The sequence below is a fragment of the Pelobates fuscus genome, chromosome 7 (assembly GCF_036172605.1).
Source record: "Pelobates fuscus isolate aPelFus1 chromosome 7, aPelFus1.pri, whole genome shotgun sequence".
In the NCBI taxonomy this organism is placed as follows: Eukaryota; Metazoa; Chordata; class Amphibia; order Anura; family Pelobatidae; genus Pelobates; species Pelobates fuscus.
The window spans coordinates 116,532,610-116,552,260 of NC_086323.1; the positions used below are offsets into that span (position 1 = coordinate 116,532,610).

Genomic DNA, 19,651 nt, shown 5'->3' on the forward strand with positions numbered 1-19,651 from the left:
GGCTGAAATATGCCAGTAGTAATAACAGATTACTTGTACACGAAGAAAAAAGAGATACAAAATATGCAACAAAACACTTCAGATCTTAGGTGGTAAGAGGAGTGATTCCTATAAACGCCATCAATTATATCTAGTGCATAAAGCACATAGTAGATTTGTGGCAAAAATAGAAAACAGTTCTTGATTACCAAATAATAAAGTTATACACATATGTAACAAGATGCCTAAACAGCTATATGAGATTTGGGGGTAGGAGTCCCTAGCATCTTGTTCATAGTGAGAATTATTTTTGGTAGTGCCCAAGATAATGAAGTGTTGATTAGTCAACCCCAAAATGGTCTTAAAACAAAATTAAAAAGTCATCCGCTCTGAATGAGTAGCTCTATAAATGAGGGGGATGAAGATGCCAAGAAGTGGCATTCAGACAGACCTGAGGTTTTAAATATAAGAGCAAAGAGGCGAATAGGATGATCAGTGAAAAATAAAAACTATACATATAAATTTGAAGTAACAGTAGAGAACAGAATCAACTCCAAATATATAGAGAGATAAATTCATAAAGAGTTTATTTAAATAGATATTGTGTGTTAACAGATAGCACTGAGAAATGGAGGGGTACTCCATATGTGGTAGGTGGTGCAGACCATAGACTAAACAAATAATGAGAGGGGAGATATATATCCAGAATATTTACAAAATATTTACAAGAGTATTGAGATGTTTTAGCTCAGTAATGTCTTTAAATATATTTAAATATCTTAAATAAAGGGGGCAAAGGAGAAACCTTCATTGAGGCCTTTTGGGTGAAGCGTCTTGAGTTGGAAAATCCAAAAACTTTCCCGTTGTCTCAGAAAACGATCATAATTGCCCCTACGTTTGTCCTTGCGGACCAGTTCTAATCCACAGAAGCGAAGCCCTTGTGGATTACCAGCATGAGCCTCTTTCAAATGGCAACCTATGGGGGTGTCAACGAGCAGTTTAGGAGATCTAACATGCTCCTTGATACGCTCCTTAAAAGGTCTAAAAGTTTTTCCCACATACTGTAAGTGGCAACTGCATGTAAGAAGGTAAACCAGGCCAGCGGTATTGCAGTTGAAAAAGGATTTAATCTTATAAGTCCTTTTCCCAGCGCTGTCCAGAATGGTCTTGGAGTCTCGTTTGATATATTTACATGCCACACAGTGGGCGCATTGGTACGATCCCACTGTAGTGGTATGTAGCCAGGTGCGCGTGGGTGGGCAATGAAAATGGCTTGGAACAAGGAGGTTCCTAAGGTTTTTACCTCTACGTGCGGTCATGTCGACTCTTGGTCCCAGGACCCTTTTGAGGTGAACATCATCCAAAAGGCAAGGCCAGAATTGTTGAAACTCGGTCCTAACAGCCTCCCAGCCTGAGTCAAATGTGGCTATCGTTCGTGGGGGTTGAGGTTTGGTGGAAAATTCCACTTTTTTGGGGGATAATAGAGAATCTCTATCTGCCTCCAAGGCCCTTCTATATGCTTTTTTGAGACATTTGTTCGGGTAACCCTTTGTTTTGAACTGCTGTCGCAGTAAATTGGCTTGAACTTTAAAGTCTTCAATATTACTGCAGTTCCTACGGGCTCTAAGATATTGCCCAGTGGGAATCCCGCATTTGAGAGATTGGGGATGAAAACTCTCCCAGCGTAGGAGGCTGTTGGAAGATGTAGGTTTTTTATATAGTGTGGTACTAATGGAGTCACCACTAACCGTGATTGTAAGGTCCAGAAAATTCAATGTGTTACCCCCAAATTCCGATGTAAAGTACAAATTCAAGTCATTAATATTAAGTAGTGATACAAAACTATTAAACATTTCCTTACTACCTGTCCAAAGAATCAGAATATCATCAATGTAGCGAGCCCAATGATGAATGAAAGGGTCTATATGATGAAAAAAATCACTATCTGCCACAACTACTTCCTCCCACCAGCCTAGATGAAGGTTGGCATACGATGGGGCACAAGCCGTCCCCATCGCAGTGCCCTGTACCTGATGGTAGAATTTCTCGTTGAAGAGGAAGTAGTTGTGGCAAAGAATAAATTCAAGCAGTTCCAAAACAAAATGAGAATGGTTGTTGAAATCAGGACCCCTTTTGTCCAGATAGTATTTCACGTGTTGAATGCCCCCCTTGTGTGGTATGGACGAGTATAGGGCTTCAACATCGAGACTGCAAAGTGACACTGATTCAGGGACTGTTAGACTTGATAGACGGACCAGCGTCTGCTTGGTGTCTTGAATAAAGGAGGGTAGTAGTTCCACGAATGGACGAAGAACCTTATCCAAGTAAATGCTGCCATTTTGGGTAAGGTTGTCAACACCCGAAACTATAGGGTGTCCTGGGGGACTAGTCTGGTTTTTATGGACTTTGGGCAGGCAGTAGACGGTAGCTATCCTTGGGTGTTTATTGAGGATAAAATCATATTCCTCCCTGGATAGCACCCCTCTACTGCGGCCCATATCCAAGATTACTTGATAGTCGTGTAGAAATGCATTAGTGGGATCTTTTCCCAGGAGATGATAGGTGTCTCTATTTTCAAGAATCTTGAGAGTCATCTTAATATAGTCAGCTGTATTTAAGATGACTATATTCCCTCCCTTGTCGGCTGGCTTAATTGTAATTGTGGTATCTGTTTTGAGGGACTGGAGGGCTTTGTTCTCAGACTTTGTAAGATTCATATTTGGGTGTATATCTAGATCCTTTTGATGAATATTGTCGATTGCAAATTTAACAGACTCTAAAAAGAATTCGATATTTTTGAAATTCCCCAGATTGGGTGTGAACCGACTCTGGGGTTTCAAATTTGTCTGGTGAATGGTGGTATTTGTATCGCTCTCATCCAGGAGAGATATTAGAGTCATTAGAAAATCGTAGTGTTTGTCAAGAAGGCCCAGATCTTTTAACTTTTTGTCCATTTTGATTTGGTGATATTTGCACAGGGCACGTTTTCTAACGAACAAATGTAGATCTTTGACCCATATAAATTTGTTAAAAGGTGGAACCGGCACAAAAGAGAGGCCCTTTGAAAGAACGTTTGTTTCTTGGATAGTTAGTGGGCGAGTTGAGAGGTTGATTAATTGTAAATTGTTAGTTAGAATCGTCGTCTCCTTGTTACACCTCTCCCCCGACCCCTGTTGCGCGTGTGATACGGTGGCTGGCGTGGTAGTGGGTCGTCTAATGCCTCGTTTCCACTGAGCGGATCGGTTCGGGTCGGTACATTTTGGAAGGTTTTGAATGGTCCGGCCTATTCCAGCGAGCGTTTCCACTGCAAGTTGGAACGCCTGGAGGCTTGCGTGGTTTACGCCAAATGCGTGTGACGACACACTTGGTCGACAACATACGTGACGCTACAAATAACAATAATGGAGGTCATCCAGCAGCTCGTCTTTGCTCTATTTGGCTTTTGGTTCTTTGAAATCAAAGTACATGCCGCACTTTATGAGAGAAGGTTGCGAGCGGCGAAGAGAAACACAGCAGAAAAGAGAAGAAAACTTATGGCTTGGGTCTTGAGCCGGGAGGAGAAGTACACCTTTGTGCGGCAAAGACAAAGACGGCAGCGCTATAGGGTAAGCAACTTTATGCCATTTGTCATGTAGTTCTACACGTATTAAAAATTAAAAATAATACTGAATATGTTAAAAATCGAATACAAGATGGGAAGGAAATACATTATGTATTTAACAACATCATGTTGCACACATTTGTAAAAATCAAGAATTACACCTTATACATAAATACTCCTTATGTTATTTTTGTTGATCGCTTTTATACATGATGCTATTAATAGTGATATAGTAACATCTGTCCTTTTTTGTTTGTTTATTTTTTTAGACGCTTCTCCTTTTGTCAAAACAGCGCCGCCGACCAGTCATTTGGGCTCTCCGCCGCGCCAATGAGTGGTGGGATGTGACCGTCCCTGGATTCACACACACACAGTGGGTGCACAATTTCAGAATGTCGGAGGAAACATTTTTATACCTTTGTGCAAAGCTAGGTCCAGCGATGGAGAAGCAAACCACCAACTTCAGAGCTTGTGTGCCTGTGAGGAAAAGAGTTGCCATTGCACTGTGGAAGCTGGCTACCAACAGTGAATACAGAAGTATAGGTCATCTTTTTGGTGTCAGTAAATCATCAGTGTGCCGGTGTGTGCAGGACTTTTGTAAAGCTGTATGCACATTGCTAGCTCCTGAAATTATTCATTTTCCGGACTGGCAAAAGCTTAAAGACATGGCTGACTACTTTGAGAACAGGTGGGGCCTTCCACAGTGTGTTGGTGCTATTGATGGGTCACACATACCAATAATAGCACCACAAGAATACCACACTGACTACTTCAACAGAAAAGGGTGGCATTCCATCATCCTCCAAGGCGTAGTGGATGGAAAAGGACTATTCTGGAGTGTGAACGTAGGAAAGCCTGGGAGCTTGCACGATGCTCGGGTTCTACGACTGTCCACATTTTGGGATTGGGTTGGCCAGGGAGGCCTGTATCCTGTTTGCACTAAGAACATTGGGGGGGTGAATGTTGGCTATTATGTGCTCGGGGACTCTGCCTACCCTTTACAAAATTGGCTCCTGAAACCATTTCCTGACAATGGCCGCCTGACACTAGAACAACAAACCTACAACAAGAAAACATCCAGGGCTCGTGTAGTAGTTGAAAATGCATTCGGAAGACTTAAGGGTAGGTGGCGTTGTCTTATGAAGAGGAATGACAGTGACATTGCACTTGTCAAATCCATGGTGCTTACTTGCTGTGCTCTTCACAATCTTTGTGAAAGACATGGAGAAGACTTCCACCAGGATTGGAATACGTCTGCAGAAGAGCCAGGACGGGTAATTACACTGGATAGCGAAGAAGAGTGCAGTGAAATACGTCAGGCTCTCATGCGGCACCTCAACCTTTAATTTCTTACCCTGGTTTTATTAACGTTTTATTACAGTTTTATTACATTTTAGAAATTTTTAATAAAGTTTTAAATTTAATCAGACACACACAAAAAGTCTCTCCTGTTTTTTATTCTAATAAAAAAATGATCTTTCAAAATATACTCACAAGTACAGAGTAAAAAAATATATTTACAAATAAACATTATTTACAAAAAGCAAAAATAAATGTAATTATCAAAAAAATAAAATAAAGAAGTGTACAGGTCATGTGCTAGTGGAAACGAACTACTGCCTGGGCGGTGACCTGGGATCACGACTGCCTCCCAGCACTTGAACAAGCTGCCCAAGGACACCAAGGAAGGCCTGGTTGAAGTTAGCCAACTGCTCCATCTGCTGCCGGGCGATTTCTGCCTCCTGGCGCCTCGCTTCCTGGGCATCTTGACGCAGTGCCTGAAAGCGCCGCTCAGAAAGGTTCTCCATCCTTTCCTGCTGCCTTTCCTCTGCTGCCCGCATATCCTCCATGACTGTGTGCAAATCCAGCTGAAACCGTCTCCTATCACCTGGAATAAACAAAAGACCATAATAGTGCTTTTTTTTTTTTTTAGCAATTGGTACAAAAAACAGGTGGATATTTATCATTTAACATAATGTAAATAAGGAAAATATGTAACACATAAGAACAGTATAAGCACAAAGTACAATAAACACCCTAAACACAATATACTTAAGATAAGCTCAAAATACAATGGAATTTAAATAGCAGTATATACAGACAATGTACAATTATGATTATGGATTTAATTATGCAAACAAACTACATATAGAAGCATTTTGAGTGAGTTCACAGTTTGCTGTAAATTAAAAGTTAGGAAAATGCACAATTACAATGTTCACTCTGAACAGCATGTCTTACCAGTGTGCCGGGGTGCATTGGGCATACTCTGCGGTTGGGTCTGTGGTTGGGTCGGTGTTGACGTAATCGTACTGGTGCTGCTGAACGACGTTGATGGACCATCGTCAGAAACATATGAAAAGCTTGAGGTATCATTGGAGAGTCCTTCAACTGTATCTGAAAATGCACAGATCAATAGTTCAGTACACTGTACAAATAAAATGTGTTTTTTGGTGCAAATAGTTAATGGTTTTGTTCAGTGAATCTATAAATGGTTAGCAGAGCGAAAGCCAATGCAAATTAAGAAAAAAATAAATCTTACCAATGGGTTCTATCATGGATTCGAGAAGTGTAGATGCAGAGTCCAGACCGCCCTCCCTGCCTTGGTTTGCCGGCCTATGACCGTAAATGGCGTCCATGGCGTCGTACCACTTCCAACTACTTCGACTGTTTCCACTACGGCTGTTGGCATCCTTAATTTTTTTATATTGGCCTTTCAGCTTTTTAAGCTTTGCCCTACACTGACCCGATGTCCGTTCAAATCCCTCAGCAGCCATCCGCTGAGAAATATCTTTATACACCTTTTCATTTCTCACTGATCCATCAAGCTCACTCTGAATAACGCTATCGCCAATTATAGTTAGGAAAGTGGATAGTTCCTGAGCCGACCAGAGCTTGCTGTTGTTTGCAGGCATCCTTCTCCTATTATCTGGACTAAACGGCGACGTGGTGTTTATTTCGCGCTTGCCTTTGACGTGAGCATTGACGTTTTTCTATCCGCCAATCAGTGGAATGTATTGTGTGACGCCAGTAGCTCCGCCCTAACCGTACCGTACCATTTCCTATGGCCCTACATCTAAAGGGGGACCATGAATGGTGCGGTTTGGTTCGGTTGTATGGGCCACTTTCATAATGGAAACACTCAAAATAGCGTACCGTACCGAACCGACCTGAACCGATCCGCTCAGTGGAAACGAGGCATAGGTGGCCCATTTCTAAAAAAATTCACCCCCTTTTTCAAGATACCCCTGGAACTGCCTTGGTTAGAGGTATTAGAGTCAGAATTTGGTGGGCATGTTTGTGTCAACAGTCTATTCTCTGAGTCATTATCAGATGAATCGTAATCTGAGGTTAACACATTTTCAGAGTTAGTTCTCATACGGCGTTTAAAAGTGCTGTAAACATTGCCAGTTTCATAATCCGTTAGGTCCCTGATAAATTTCTGATGTTTTCTAGTTTTGATCACTTGCTGGTATTTATCTAAATTCTGTTTAAGTTTTAGTTCTAGTTGATTAAACACGGGATCAGATTGAAATTGATGGATGTTACTTAATTCAGATTCAAGTTGTTTATCCGTTTCCTCGAGTTTGATCCAAAACTTGCAATTTAGCTACATATATTGTATCTCCTTTTTTCTTGTACAAGTAACTTGTTGCAACTATTGGCACACTCTGAGCCACATATATATCTATAGTTACTTGTTTCAAGTACATGTTTTGGATTAGTCGTGACTCTACCCCATTAGGTCCTAATTTTAATATATATATTTGTACGTTTATTTTTTTATTTTTTCTCCCCCAAGAGGGATTATTAAAGAGTTTTTAGTTTTTTGGCTACCTGCATGCATTTTTTCCCCTATAGGGCAATTGCAGAACAGCCTTCTATATACAAGGATATAAGGTCTCTCTGGGAGGTAGTTTGTTGCTATTCTGCCACCCACCAGTCCTATCTTTTTTTCTATATTTCTAGGGGTTGTGCCCCATTGTATCCTATAACCATCACAACCCTGGTGGATGGACTTGTTCCATTTCCTTCCAGCGTTGTTCTCTCCGTTCTACATTCATGTATATTGTACAAAACATAAATAAAACCAATAGCAATCAGTTTTGATTGTCATCTATCACTGCTTTTTTTCAACAGCAAAAGATGGGTTTTCACATTTAATTAATTGAAGGTGCCCTACCATACCTCACTCCATTGAAGGGAAGCAAGGGTCACTCACTGCAGTACCAGTGAGAGACACCCAGCCTCCTTGCCAACAGCCATTTCTGATTTACTTTGATTTACTGGATATTGCATTGTGAGTCAATGTAAAGTGGCTCGCATGTGCAAGGTATATACCGCTTTAACACCATTCCAGGGACAGAGTCATTTTAACTATTGCTCTAAGAATGGATAATCAACCCTTTTATTAGTGAAAGGATTGGGGCTTTTACAGACTGAGTCTCAATAAAGGAGATGTTTTCAGGTTTAACGAATATAAACTCTGTACACGTTTTAAAAGGTTTGGTTATATAACATTTTCTCTAAAAAAATTGTAAAGTGGCTAGTACATGTAGAGTAATTCGAATCTTTTCTAGACATGTGATATACTGCTGTTTTCCATTATGTGAGTTACTATAAAGTTACTTAACCCCTTAACTGAGTACAATCTGTTTCTGTAGTCTGATTCATTATGGTTTCAGGATCTTATTTCCAGTCTCTGGTGGAAATCAAGTTTCCCAAGTCTGACATTATTTTTATTCCTGTTGGGCTCTGTTTAAACAAGCAGTGTATTTTTTCCACTGAGTTGCTAAAATTGCTTATTGGCAGATAATCTCCATTATAGAGTTTATAACCTCCCTGCAAGGAGGATTATCTGTAATCATTTACTACTGTTAATGTAACACTGCAGGCTTTACTTATGTTTAATTGAACAGGGCAGGATGTGTTTGCTGCAGAAGGAAAAAAAAAAAATAGAACTGTATAGAATGTCAGTATAATGAATTTAGTACTGAGCACATACTGCCCCCAACTGTTCAAAATGTGCTATAGGTTTTCACATGTATTCTATCAATAGATGGTTACAGATTTGATATTTAAAGGGACTCTCTCTAGGCACCATCAATATTCAGCTTATTGTAGTAGAAGTAGTGCTATGCTACCATCCCTGCCTGCTCTCATTTCAGTTAAAAGGACACTATAGGGGAGCGTGTTCTGGAATGCAGAGAGAGTGGACGCATGTAGCTGAAGCTCCGTGCAAACTAGGCCATACCGCAGTGAAATCAGTGACCCTAATAAGCAGTAAACGCCACAACCACGATGTCTCAGCCTAAGCAACGCCGACAGACTGGAAAGGAGACAAATCCAGCTTCTTTGGTGTCAAACAGAGCCACACAAGGGGAACACCTCAACATGAGGAGACCCAAAATGGCGGCGGCGAAGAATCAAACCCGCCCCGCGAGCTGGCCGCAGCTGACTTGCCGGTTACTCAAGGCATACTCAAGAACATGCTGGATGCTATGGCGGATAAACTCCAAACCACGTTCCACAATACCCTCGAAAGCCTGCGCACTAACCTGCGGGACTTGGGAGACAGGACGTCCGCAATAGAGGACAAGCTGGCGCAGCATGCAGACTCCCATAACGATTTGGCAGCTAAAGTGGAAAACATCCTGTCCAGAATGGATGCCCAAGTGGACTGCGGATATGGAGAATAGAGGCCGGCGCAATAACCTCCGTATTAGAGGTGTTGCTGAAACAGTGGGGCCGACAGATCTTCCAGCTTACCTCACAGGGCTGTTTAAGGCCTTAACCCCGGACATCCCACAAGATATGCTGCTCATGGATCAGGCACACAGAGTGCCGAAACCATCCTTCTTGTCAGCCGACACTCCCCACGACGTACTGATACCATATTAAGTAAGCAATTATGAAAGCTAACACAGCCAGCAACAATAACGCAGACTTGCCGCCTACCTACCAAGCCACTTCGATCTACGCAGACATCTCTGCATTTACGCTTAAGCGCAGTAAGACTTTTGCAGTAATCATGGAGCAACTCCGCCAACACCGATGGGGATAACCTGTGCGACTACTGGTGCAGAGGAATGGCAGGACAACTACCATACAGTCACCCGAGAAAGGTACCAAGATCCTCAGGAACTGGGGTATTGACACACACACCAAACCAACAGAAGTGCAGAAGATCAACCCCTCATGGAGGAAGACCAAGCACTAATACTCTAAATACTCATAGAACAGTAATAGGAAGGGAGTACAGATAAGACGTCATGTACACATAACAAATAAGTTCCAAGGTAAGAAAGAACAAAAAGATTAGAGAAGAGACATCTCAGGTGGGGGCTCTCTGCTCCCGGAACTAGACATATATGGTCTTAAGTGTCGTGTTACAAAGAAGAAAAGATCACAGGCACTCCAAATGTTAAGCCGTATGCAGCTTTAATGTAACAAAATGCAACGCAACGTTTCGACCAACAAAGGTCTTTTTTATCGTTTACCCGTATTGGTGGCTTAGGCCGTTTGCTTGTGACAGTTGCCCTCCACTGAGTGCCGTGGTTTAGGTACAATCAATTAGGGTTAGGCTGCCAGTGGTTAACCGAGCGGGAGCGAGAGTTTTTCGGGGGAAAACAACAGTAATTATAAACGTGTGGCTTATATCTAAAGTGACCTACATGCCTAATGGTGAGCACGGCATGGTGTCGAGCCATTCTCAGCAGCTTCCTGTGTTATACAGTATATTAGACGTTAGGTTAGAGGCTTTTGCGGCATATTAGAACAACAAAAGAGACATGAAACAAACCTAAACGAAATAACAAATTAAAGTCATAATTACAATGTTCAATAGATTGCTTGGCTGGGGAGCTCAGCATGCTTTTAGAGTTATGCGGAGGTAATCACGCTATTCTCATATCTTGGCGAGAACTGTACAATGTTGCATTATACATCAAATAACGCTGTTCCATAGGGACCGTCTCCCAAGCCTGTGGGCGGTATACCGGTCTCAGTCCAGTGGGTCACAGTAAGGTAATCAGTGTACTAGCCTCTTCTCCGTTAGGGTAGTCCATCGCTTAGGTGGTTGCCAGGACATAAGATTCCGGCGTGGACGTTTGTGGCACAAATTCGGAGACACCCGCCGGATTCCATGTGTGTCTCCGTCTGGGGGTATCCGTTGGGTGTTGGTGTATCAGTGCGTCGGCTGGGAGGCCCAACTTCATTAGGAGCGCCCCGCTCTCATGAGGCTCCTGGATTACGTGTGTTGAGTCCTTGTGGAAGACTGCCATGGCTCGGGATGAGCGCCACTGATAACGGATATCATGATGTCGCAAAAGAGTGGTAAGTGGTTTAAGTGTGCGCCTCCATGCTAGCGTGCTCCCGGACAGATCCGAATAGAAGGTTAAGTCCATCTCCTCGAAGCGGTAAGATGACTGATCCCTCATGGCGGACAAAACCTTGTGTTTATCCAATTTCAGAACGCCATGGATAATCAGATCTCTCGGGGCTGTGTCGGGTGCTTTGGCTGGCCCCGGCACTCGGAACATGCCGGTGAGAGTCGGTGTTTTGGCTCTCCTCTGCGTCAGCACGGCCGTGAGAAGGTGCCGGAGAAAGTGCGGCAGCTCGGCGTCCACAACAGACTCTAAGACCCCTCTTACTTTTAAGTTGTTACGCCGCTTGGCATCTTCTTGGGCTGCTAGACGGTGTTCAAAGGAGCGCTTCTGCTGCTGTAGTTCTGTTACAGCTTGTTGCAGTGCAGTGATCTGCTGTGCGCCCGTGACGGTGGTGTGTTCCAGCTTGGTGAGCCGGCCTGTCAGGCCCTGCAAGTCTCCCCGCAGCGCTGTCACATCGGCAGATTTTTTTTGTGATGGTCTGCGAGGAGATCCCGTAGTACTGCCGTAGTCACCGGGGCGGTGTCAGGGTTCATCGGCTGGGTTGCCGGTTGGCTAGGTGAGGGTGGAATCAAGGCCGGCACTGTGCCCGTTTCTGCGTCGTATGAGTAGTCATCCGAGAAATCGGAGCAATCTTATGCAAGGGACGCCATTTTAGGTCCCTGAACGTGCTGGGCCCGCCGCCATAGGTCTCCAATTGTGAGCCCTTCCCTGGGTTGGACAGGCTTTGGCTTCTTCGTTTTGCGCCCCATGGGGTTTGTATAAGCCAGGGGTCCCCTCCGGGTACCGTCTATGCAGCGTTAGCGAGAGATTTTGGTCGGTAAAGGGCTGTATAGCTCGGAGCTCGGCAGACATGGATATAATTATATGATATAATTAGGATATAATTATATGACACCTATAAGCTTGAGCCTTGGAATCAAGATAAATTCTATCACACGAGTGACGTCACTTCCGTTTTCTATGCGCTGAAACGCATGTTGGAATGCAGTCGTAGGAATGTAGATCCGGCCATTCATAATATTGCATAAAAGTCTGCTTAGACACAAGCAGACTTATATGCAATATTATGAACAGCCGGATCTAAATTCATAGGACTGCGTTCCAACATGCGTTTCAGCACATAGAAAACGGAAGTAACATTCCGGCAATGGTCTGTTGGGAAAACCATACACCCTGACGCCAGAACAAGGGGTCCTCTTTATGCACAACACTCAAAGACCTAAAACAGAGAGACAACTAATCTCGGCAGTTACCTTTATTGCCAGGGCGTGGAAACAACCACACCCAACAACGAAACAAGCACTGCTCGATGAAATCTTCCTGAATTGGGAATACGAATGTATGGCTAGCAAATATGTCAAACCAAATCTAGCCTCAGAGGAGGCAAAAGGAAAATGGGATACATATGTAACTAAACACAGCTAGATACACTAACATATCACCAGAGTATGAGAGGAAGGGGTTCTATGTTATAAAGTTACACAACCATGGCGGTGTATGCCACACATAACGTACGACAACCACATGCAGTACAAGCGCCAGGTACTTAGGACAACCCTCACACTGGACATAGCTAAAATTCAGATGCTGACTGGCTCTGTCTAATTACGTTGTGCATCCTAATGCTTTGCATGAGAATGTCTGTCTTAAAATTTCTATCTAAAAGCATTGATTCAATGCTTTCCTATGGGGGAGACTTTAATGAGTTTTGGCCCGCATGGACATTAGGTCCCCCATCGCCGTGACGTTGCAGGAAACTTGGCGAAAGAGATAAATGTAAAAAGGGTTTTTAGCATTTCAAGAGCATAGGTGGGGAGGGTCGTATATTTTACGCTTTAGCATTCTTTTTAAAGGATCACTATAGGGTCAGCAACTCAGACATGTATTCCTGACCCTATAGTGTTAAAACCATCATCTAGCCCCCCCGGGCCCCTCATGCCTCAAAAAATATAGTAAAAATCTGACTGTATTCAAGTCTGAAGCTGTAACTCTGCATGCTGTTAGACTCAAAAAAAAAAAAGTGCTTCCCCACAGGATTGGCTGAGACTGACAAAGAGGCAGATCAGGGACAGAGCCAGCATGATTCAAACACAGCCCTGGCCAATCAGCATTTCCTCATAGAGATTAATTGAATCAATGAATCTTCATGAGGAAAGTTCAGTGTCTGCATGCAGAGGGAAGATACACTGAATGTTTGGATGCATTTTAGGCAGCCATGACCCAGGAAGGATCTCTAACAGCCATCCGAGGAGTGGCCAGTGAAGTTATCACTAGGCTGTAATGTAAACACTGCATTTTCTCTGAAAAGTCAGTGTTTACAGCAAAAAGCCTGAAGGTAATGATTCTACTCACAAGAACAAATTCAATAAGCTGTAGTAGTTCTGGTGACTATAGTGTCCCTTTAATATTTAATATTCTGAATGCAGAACTTTATGGTGTGCTTGTAGGTCCAGCTAGAGACTCTGTCAATTACAATTTTTCCCTTTTACACCAATAAGTTATGGTGTTATGCAGACAATGGTATGTTAGAGCTGATGTGAGAAGGATTCGTATGCTGTTCCCTAACAGTGAATGCTTACAAAGCTAAAGAGTCTGCCTGTTTCTCGTTTGTGTGTACAATAGCATTACAATAAGCTGACGTGCATATGGTGCTTTTTAATTTAGAATGGAGAAAAAAAAAAAGTTGAAAATGTTTCAAATTCATCAATATGAGATACAGACTGTCTTTAAGAAGCTCAAGCAAATTTGCTATTTTGTAAAAAGACTCCCCAGTGTATATTGTACAGAGTGGGCCAACATTCAGAGTAAGATTTGATAGGTAAATAACATTTGTTAGTAGTTTTTTTTTTAATTTTGTTGCAGGTACTTTAAAGGAAAACTATAGTGCCAGGAAAACAAATACCTTTTCCTGTCACTATAGCTTCTTCCTCTGTCAATCCCACCCCTCTCTGGTGATTCTGGTGACACTGGAAGTCCTCATGCATAACGTGAGGACGTCCAGTGTCGTTTATGCCAGTATTCCCCAACCCAGTCCTCATGGACCACCAACAGTCCAGGATTTATGTGTGTCCCTGTTTTGTTCCAAAGGAGATACTGACGAAACCTGGACTGTTGGTGGTCCATGAGTATTGGGGAACACTGGTTTAGGCGACCAAAAGTCGCCTATCCACCTGCAAGAAAGTCACTAGAGGAGGAGTTAATCCTAGCAGTTTATAAATCTCCCAAGACTCAGTTATAATGAGTAAAAATAGGGGAATTTTATTTTTATAATGACACCTGTTCGCAGGTGGATAATTTCATGAAATTCCAAGATTACTTGGCCACCATGTTCACCGGATCTTTCAGCTCCCGATTACTTCCTGCGGGGATATCTTGAGGAGCAGATCTATGTGAACAAACCACGTATACTTGAGCAGTTTAAGGAGAAGATCCGTGCAGACATTCAAGTGCAAGGAAAACTATCGGGTCAGGAACACAAACATGTATTCCTGATCCTATAGTGTTAAAAACACCTTTCCTCCCGAAACCCTCCTTTAATCCCATACATATAGAAGAATCTTACCTTGACTCCAGTCTGCTGCTGCTGGCTCTGCCCCTGATCTCCCTGCTAGGAAAAAATTGGATTGGCTGAGATAATGAAGGGGGCAGATCAGGGCTAGAGCCAGCACAAGTCAAACACAGCTCTGGCCAATCAGCATCACTTCCGGGCAACACACGCGACCCGGAAGTAGGAAGCAAAATCACATCAGGATCAAATCACATCAATCAGGGACACTTATATAAAGAGGATTTTATCTAAGTTTGGACTTAATACTTCTGAAGAAGCCCCAGACTGGGCGAAATGCGTTAAGTAAGAGATTTTATATCCGCTTGTTTTATTATACATATATTTTTATTTCAAATAAAGCTATAGTTTTATACTACTTTATTTGCTGTTCCTGATACACCTGAATCCTGACCTATATCCTCTGGTGGGGATTATACCACCATATGCTGTATATATGTAAATTTGTAAGTAGGATATTTTTCCTTTATTTACCAATTGTTTAATAGATATACTATACTATTGGATTCTATTTCTATTTTTTCCATATATTACTGTGGAGGATTTGACACCGTACCACACCATCACTTGATATCCTGAGACGGGGATTGTACCGTCTAGGCGCTATACGGCAGAGCTCTGAGTAGCTCTGCAACGTGTGAGTGAGTCTTTTATAAGTTTCTATATACTCTTATTTCGTCTGACATATTGCACTATTATTGTTCTGTACTTTTTTTTATTGAAGGTTTCATACATTCCTAACTATAGGATTATCTGTATGTATATATTTTAATTATTACTTGCACTGTTTGGGCGCGGTTTACCACTTTTGTCCTGTTTGTTCTCCTCTTAGAGATTATTTGAATCAATGCATCTCTATGAGGAAAGTTCAGTGTTTCCATGCAGAGGGCAGTGACACTAAATGGCAGTGCTGCACACTGTGCAGCACTTCTCCAGGAAGCACCTCTGGCAGCCATCTGAGGAGTGGCCTGTGGAGGTATCCCTAGGCTGTAACACTGCATTTTCTCTGACAAAAGAAAAAACTAAAAAGAATGATTATACACATCATAATAATTACAATAAGTTGTAGTTGTTTTGGTGACAATAGTGTCCCTTTAACTGTTATGAATAATGCCATCGAAAGAGCCTGACTTTATGAGGCAGTAAATGGAGCTTATTTAAAATACCGTATGCCATCTTCCATACCTAGTCATATCTCCATATGTTAAGCATTCATTGTATGTAAAATCATTGAAATTGGCTCATTAATTAAAACGTTATTGTCGACTCAAACCTGACTCTGAATTTTGGCCCACACTGCATAACAGTTCACAATGTAATGTTTCAAAACTTAGTTCTTCTCATATCTTAATGCTGCTCTTTTCTGTTTGTCTATTCAGGAAAAGTATCCATCAACTATTGGACTTCCTCTTGGATCCTCGGGGGAATATATGGTTCTAAGAAACCCAAAACTTCCCAGGTAGGAAAGATAAATCATTTGTTTCTGCATTCTAGCCTCCCTTTCAACATTTACTGTCTATGTATGCAATGCCATCTACCATTACATATGCCTCCCAACTGTCCCAGATGCTGACCTAAAGTCCACCTGAACTCAGGGTTCTGTCCTGTCACCACTGCTTTGTTCCCTGGGATCGGGATCCTGCAATTGAGGATATCAAGGGGCTGACCCCAATAAGGATAGTGTGAACCAGTGCTATTGTTGGCCGCAAATTTCAATTTAGTTTTAGTCATAGTCTTTTGACTAAAAAGCCGTTTTAGTTGTATTTTAGTCATCTGAATCATTTGTTTTGTCCCCCCAGCCCCTCCATGCCTCTCATCTCCCCTTGTGTCTGAATTTCTCACTTAGACCCTCCATGTGCTCACCCTCCCCCCCCAGTCCCTCACTGTGTCTCATTCACTTAGCCCCCCATGTGCCTAATTTCCTCTCCTCCCCTCCCTCCACCATATGTCTTACCCACCAGTGTTCATTTTAGCAGCAAATTTCAGAATTTTTACTAAAAAAGCCATTTTAGTTTTAGTCCTATTTTAGTCATCTGAATTGTTTTAGTCAACCAACATCTGACTAAAATTGTTAGTCGACAATATTAACACTGGTGGGAACACATCATTCGATGTAACCACAGGGAACAAACACCATGAGCAGAGTGCTTTGTGCATTTCGTGCCCAGACATTTGCTGGGTAGAGTGCCAGTCCTCTTGAAACACACACTTATCATCCACCTCACCCCTTTCATGAACAGGGCCAAACATTGTCTACATGCTCCCACTGAAATCCCTTACAGTTTCAGGGCCATCTTTAATATTGATTGGACCCTGGCCCCTGCCCTCCCACTCCCTAGCATGCAATCATGCCTTACACCTCAACACACACAAAAATAAAAACATACACAGGTTGTAGACTTATAATAGTGCTCCTCCACCTTTTCTCACCCAAGGCACACAAAAGCTCTTCTCAGAATTCCGTGGCACACCAGAGCCACAGGTTCACCATTTACTAGCACACAGACTCATTTTGCCCCACAGAACATGCCACAGTCTGTTTATCAATTAAAAATATACAGCAGTCCGTTTGCCCATTAAACATATGCAAAGATAGGTGCCCATTAATAAATACCACAGCAAGTTTGTAAAGGTAATAAATATCAGCCCATGTACCAATTAATAAATAACACAGTGATGCACAGGGACACACACATTGACAAATGCAGACATGTATTGTCTACTCTAGGCATTGTCTACCTGAGTAGGTGCCAGAGAGTGTGTGTCTGACAGTTTCTTTGTGTTTGAATGTACAACTATGTGACCATGTGTATGTTTGTGTGTGGGGCAAGTGCTTGCAGTGTGTATACGAGGGCTCCCTGTGGCCTTTGTGCATTGTGTTTATGGTGACGCTATGTTTCATGATTCTGTGTGTATGATGACTATCTTCAGGAGGTGTCTGTGACAGGGTGGGTAAAGGGAGAACTGTGGCAAGGTGAGCGTGACCAGGCCAGAGGGTTAAATGACACAGGGTTCGGGCAGTGAATGTCACATGATTGAAGAGGGACTGTGGCAGGGTGAGGGGAGGTAAGTGTGACAGGATTGGGGGATTTAATGTGAGTGTGGCAGGGTGAAGGGGTAACAGATACACATGCGAAAACACATACACACATGACAAATACACAGAATGACACTCCTAAGATACAGACATAAACAAACACTGACATAAATGCAAATACACAGTATGACACTCCTACAGATACACTGACACACAGAGGTGGCTCTCTAAGGCCTCACGCTGTCAGGGGCTGCCTAAATCACCACAGAGCAGACTAACATGTTGGGTTCTCGGTCTATGACCGAGGACCCGACGGCTTGCCCTTTATGCCGCTGGGTGCGAGGCCCCTCCGCTCTGTCTGCCCTGGGGGTGAGCCAGCCTCAGTCTGCAGCTCCACCGGGTGTGAGCTGCAGACTGAAGTGTGTCTCGATCTCCAGCCAATCAGAGCGTTGCCGCGGGTTACCACGGCAACGCTCTGAATGGAGATCGCGAGACATTCACCATGTGGACTGCAGCTCTGCATCCGGCGGAGCTGCAGACAGGAAAACCCACCGGACTACCAGGGAATCTCCAAAAAATAAAAATAAAAGGGAAATTTTGACCCCCACCCTAACACTGTCACCCCCTTCACATTCTGTCACCCCCCTAACACTGTCACCCCTTCACATCCTCTAACATCCTGTCACCCCTTCACATCCTGTCACCCCCCTAACACTATCACCCCCCCTCTCAGCCTGTCATCCCCCTCTTACCCTGCCACCTCCTTCACATCCTGTCACCCCTCAACACTGTCACCCCCCTAACACTTTCAACCCCTCTCACCCTGTCACCCCCCTTCACATCCTGTCACCCCCCTAACACTATCACCCCCCTCTCAGCCTGTCACCCCCCCTAACACTGTCATCCCCCTCTTACCCTGCCACCCCCTTCACATCCTGTCACCCCTTCACATCCTGTCATCCCCCTAACACTGTCATCCCCCTAACACTGTCACCCCCCTAACACTGTCATCCCACTCTTACCCTGCCACCCCCTTCACATCCTGTCATCCCTCTAACACTTTCAACCCCCTGTCACCCCTTCACATCCTGTCACCCCCTAACACTTTCACCCCCCTGTCACCCCCCTCTAACCCTGCCACCCCCTTCACATCCTGTCACCCCCGTAACACTGTCATCCCCCTATTACCCTTCCACCCCCTTCACATCCTGTGACCCCCCCAACACTGTCACCCCCCCCGGCACTGTCAACATACATATTAGCCTTGTTATATACACATTTAACCTAGCATGCTAAAATCTAATTTAATGATGTTTAATAGCCTGTTATCCTCATGTTATATATAAAAAAAAAAAAAAAGTGCTGTCTCAACTCCCACACTTTGAAATGATTTGAAAAATACATGCCACTCTTTCAAAGCTAGGATAATAGCTAACAATTCTCTGTTACTTATATCGTAGTTACGCTCTGCTGGCGACAATTCTTTAGAGTAAAACCCACAAGGATGCAAAGGAATATCTTGATTCTCCCTCTGGGAAAGGACAGCCCATACCCCTGTTTCAGAGGCATCAACCTCTCATATAAAGGGTTTGCTAGTGTCAGGATGTACTAGTATAGGAGATGAAGCGAATAATGATTTTAGATGCTCAAAAGCTTCTTTAAACCATGTATGACAATTAACCCCCTTACGTGTCAGGTTGGTAATTGGAGCTATTACTGTAGAGAATCCTTTTATGAATATCCGGTAGTAGTTGGCAAACCCAATACATCTTTGAATCGCTTTCAACCATTTGGTAATGGCCAAAGCAGAACTGCTTCTAGTTTACATGGATCCATCTGAAAACCAGAGGCCGAAATTACATAGACTAAGAACTGCACCTCTGTCTGATCAAACTAACATTCCTCAAGTTTGCAATACAACCCATTTCTGAGTAATGTTTGCAACACTTGTCTCACATGCCCATGATGAGTCTGGAGATCGAGAGAATAAATGAATATGTGATCGAGATAAACTAATACGAATGTATAGATATATTCTCTAAGAGCATCATTAATGAGGTCCTGAAATACAGCTGGAGCCT

The 19,651-nt window shown here is 43.1% G+C and overlaps 1 protein-coding gene across 4 annotated transcripts in view; it reads left to right on the forward strand.

Moving 5' to 3' along the window:
• The window catches only part of CENPP (centromere protein P), a 348,698-nt gene that overhangs the window by 322,541 nt on the left and 6,506 nt on the right, over positions 1–19,651 (forward strand). For all 4 annotated transcript variants that reach the window (XM_063426482.1, XM_063426485.1, XM_063426483.1 and 1 more), the window contains exon 7: positions 15,913–15,992. In XM_063426482.1, the coding sequence (XP_063282552.1) occupies positions 15,913–15,992 (80 nt within the window). The remainder of the gene's footprint in view (positions 1–15,912; positions 15,993–19,651) is intronic.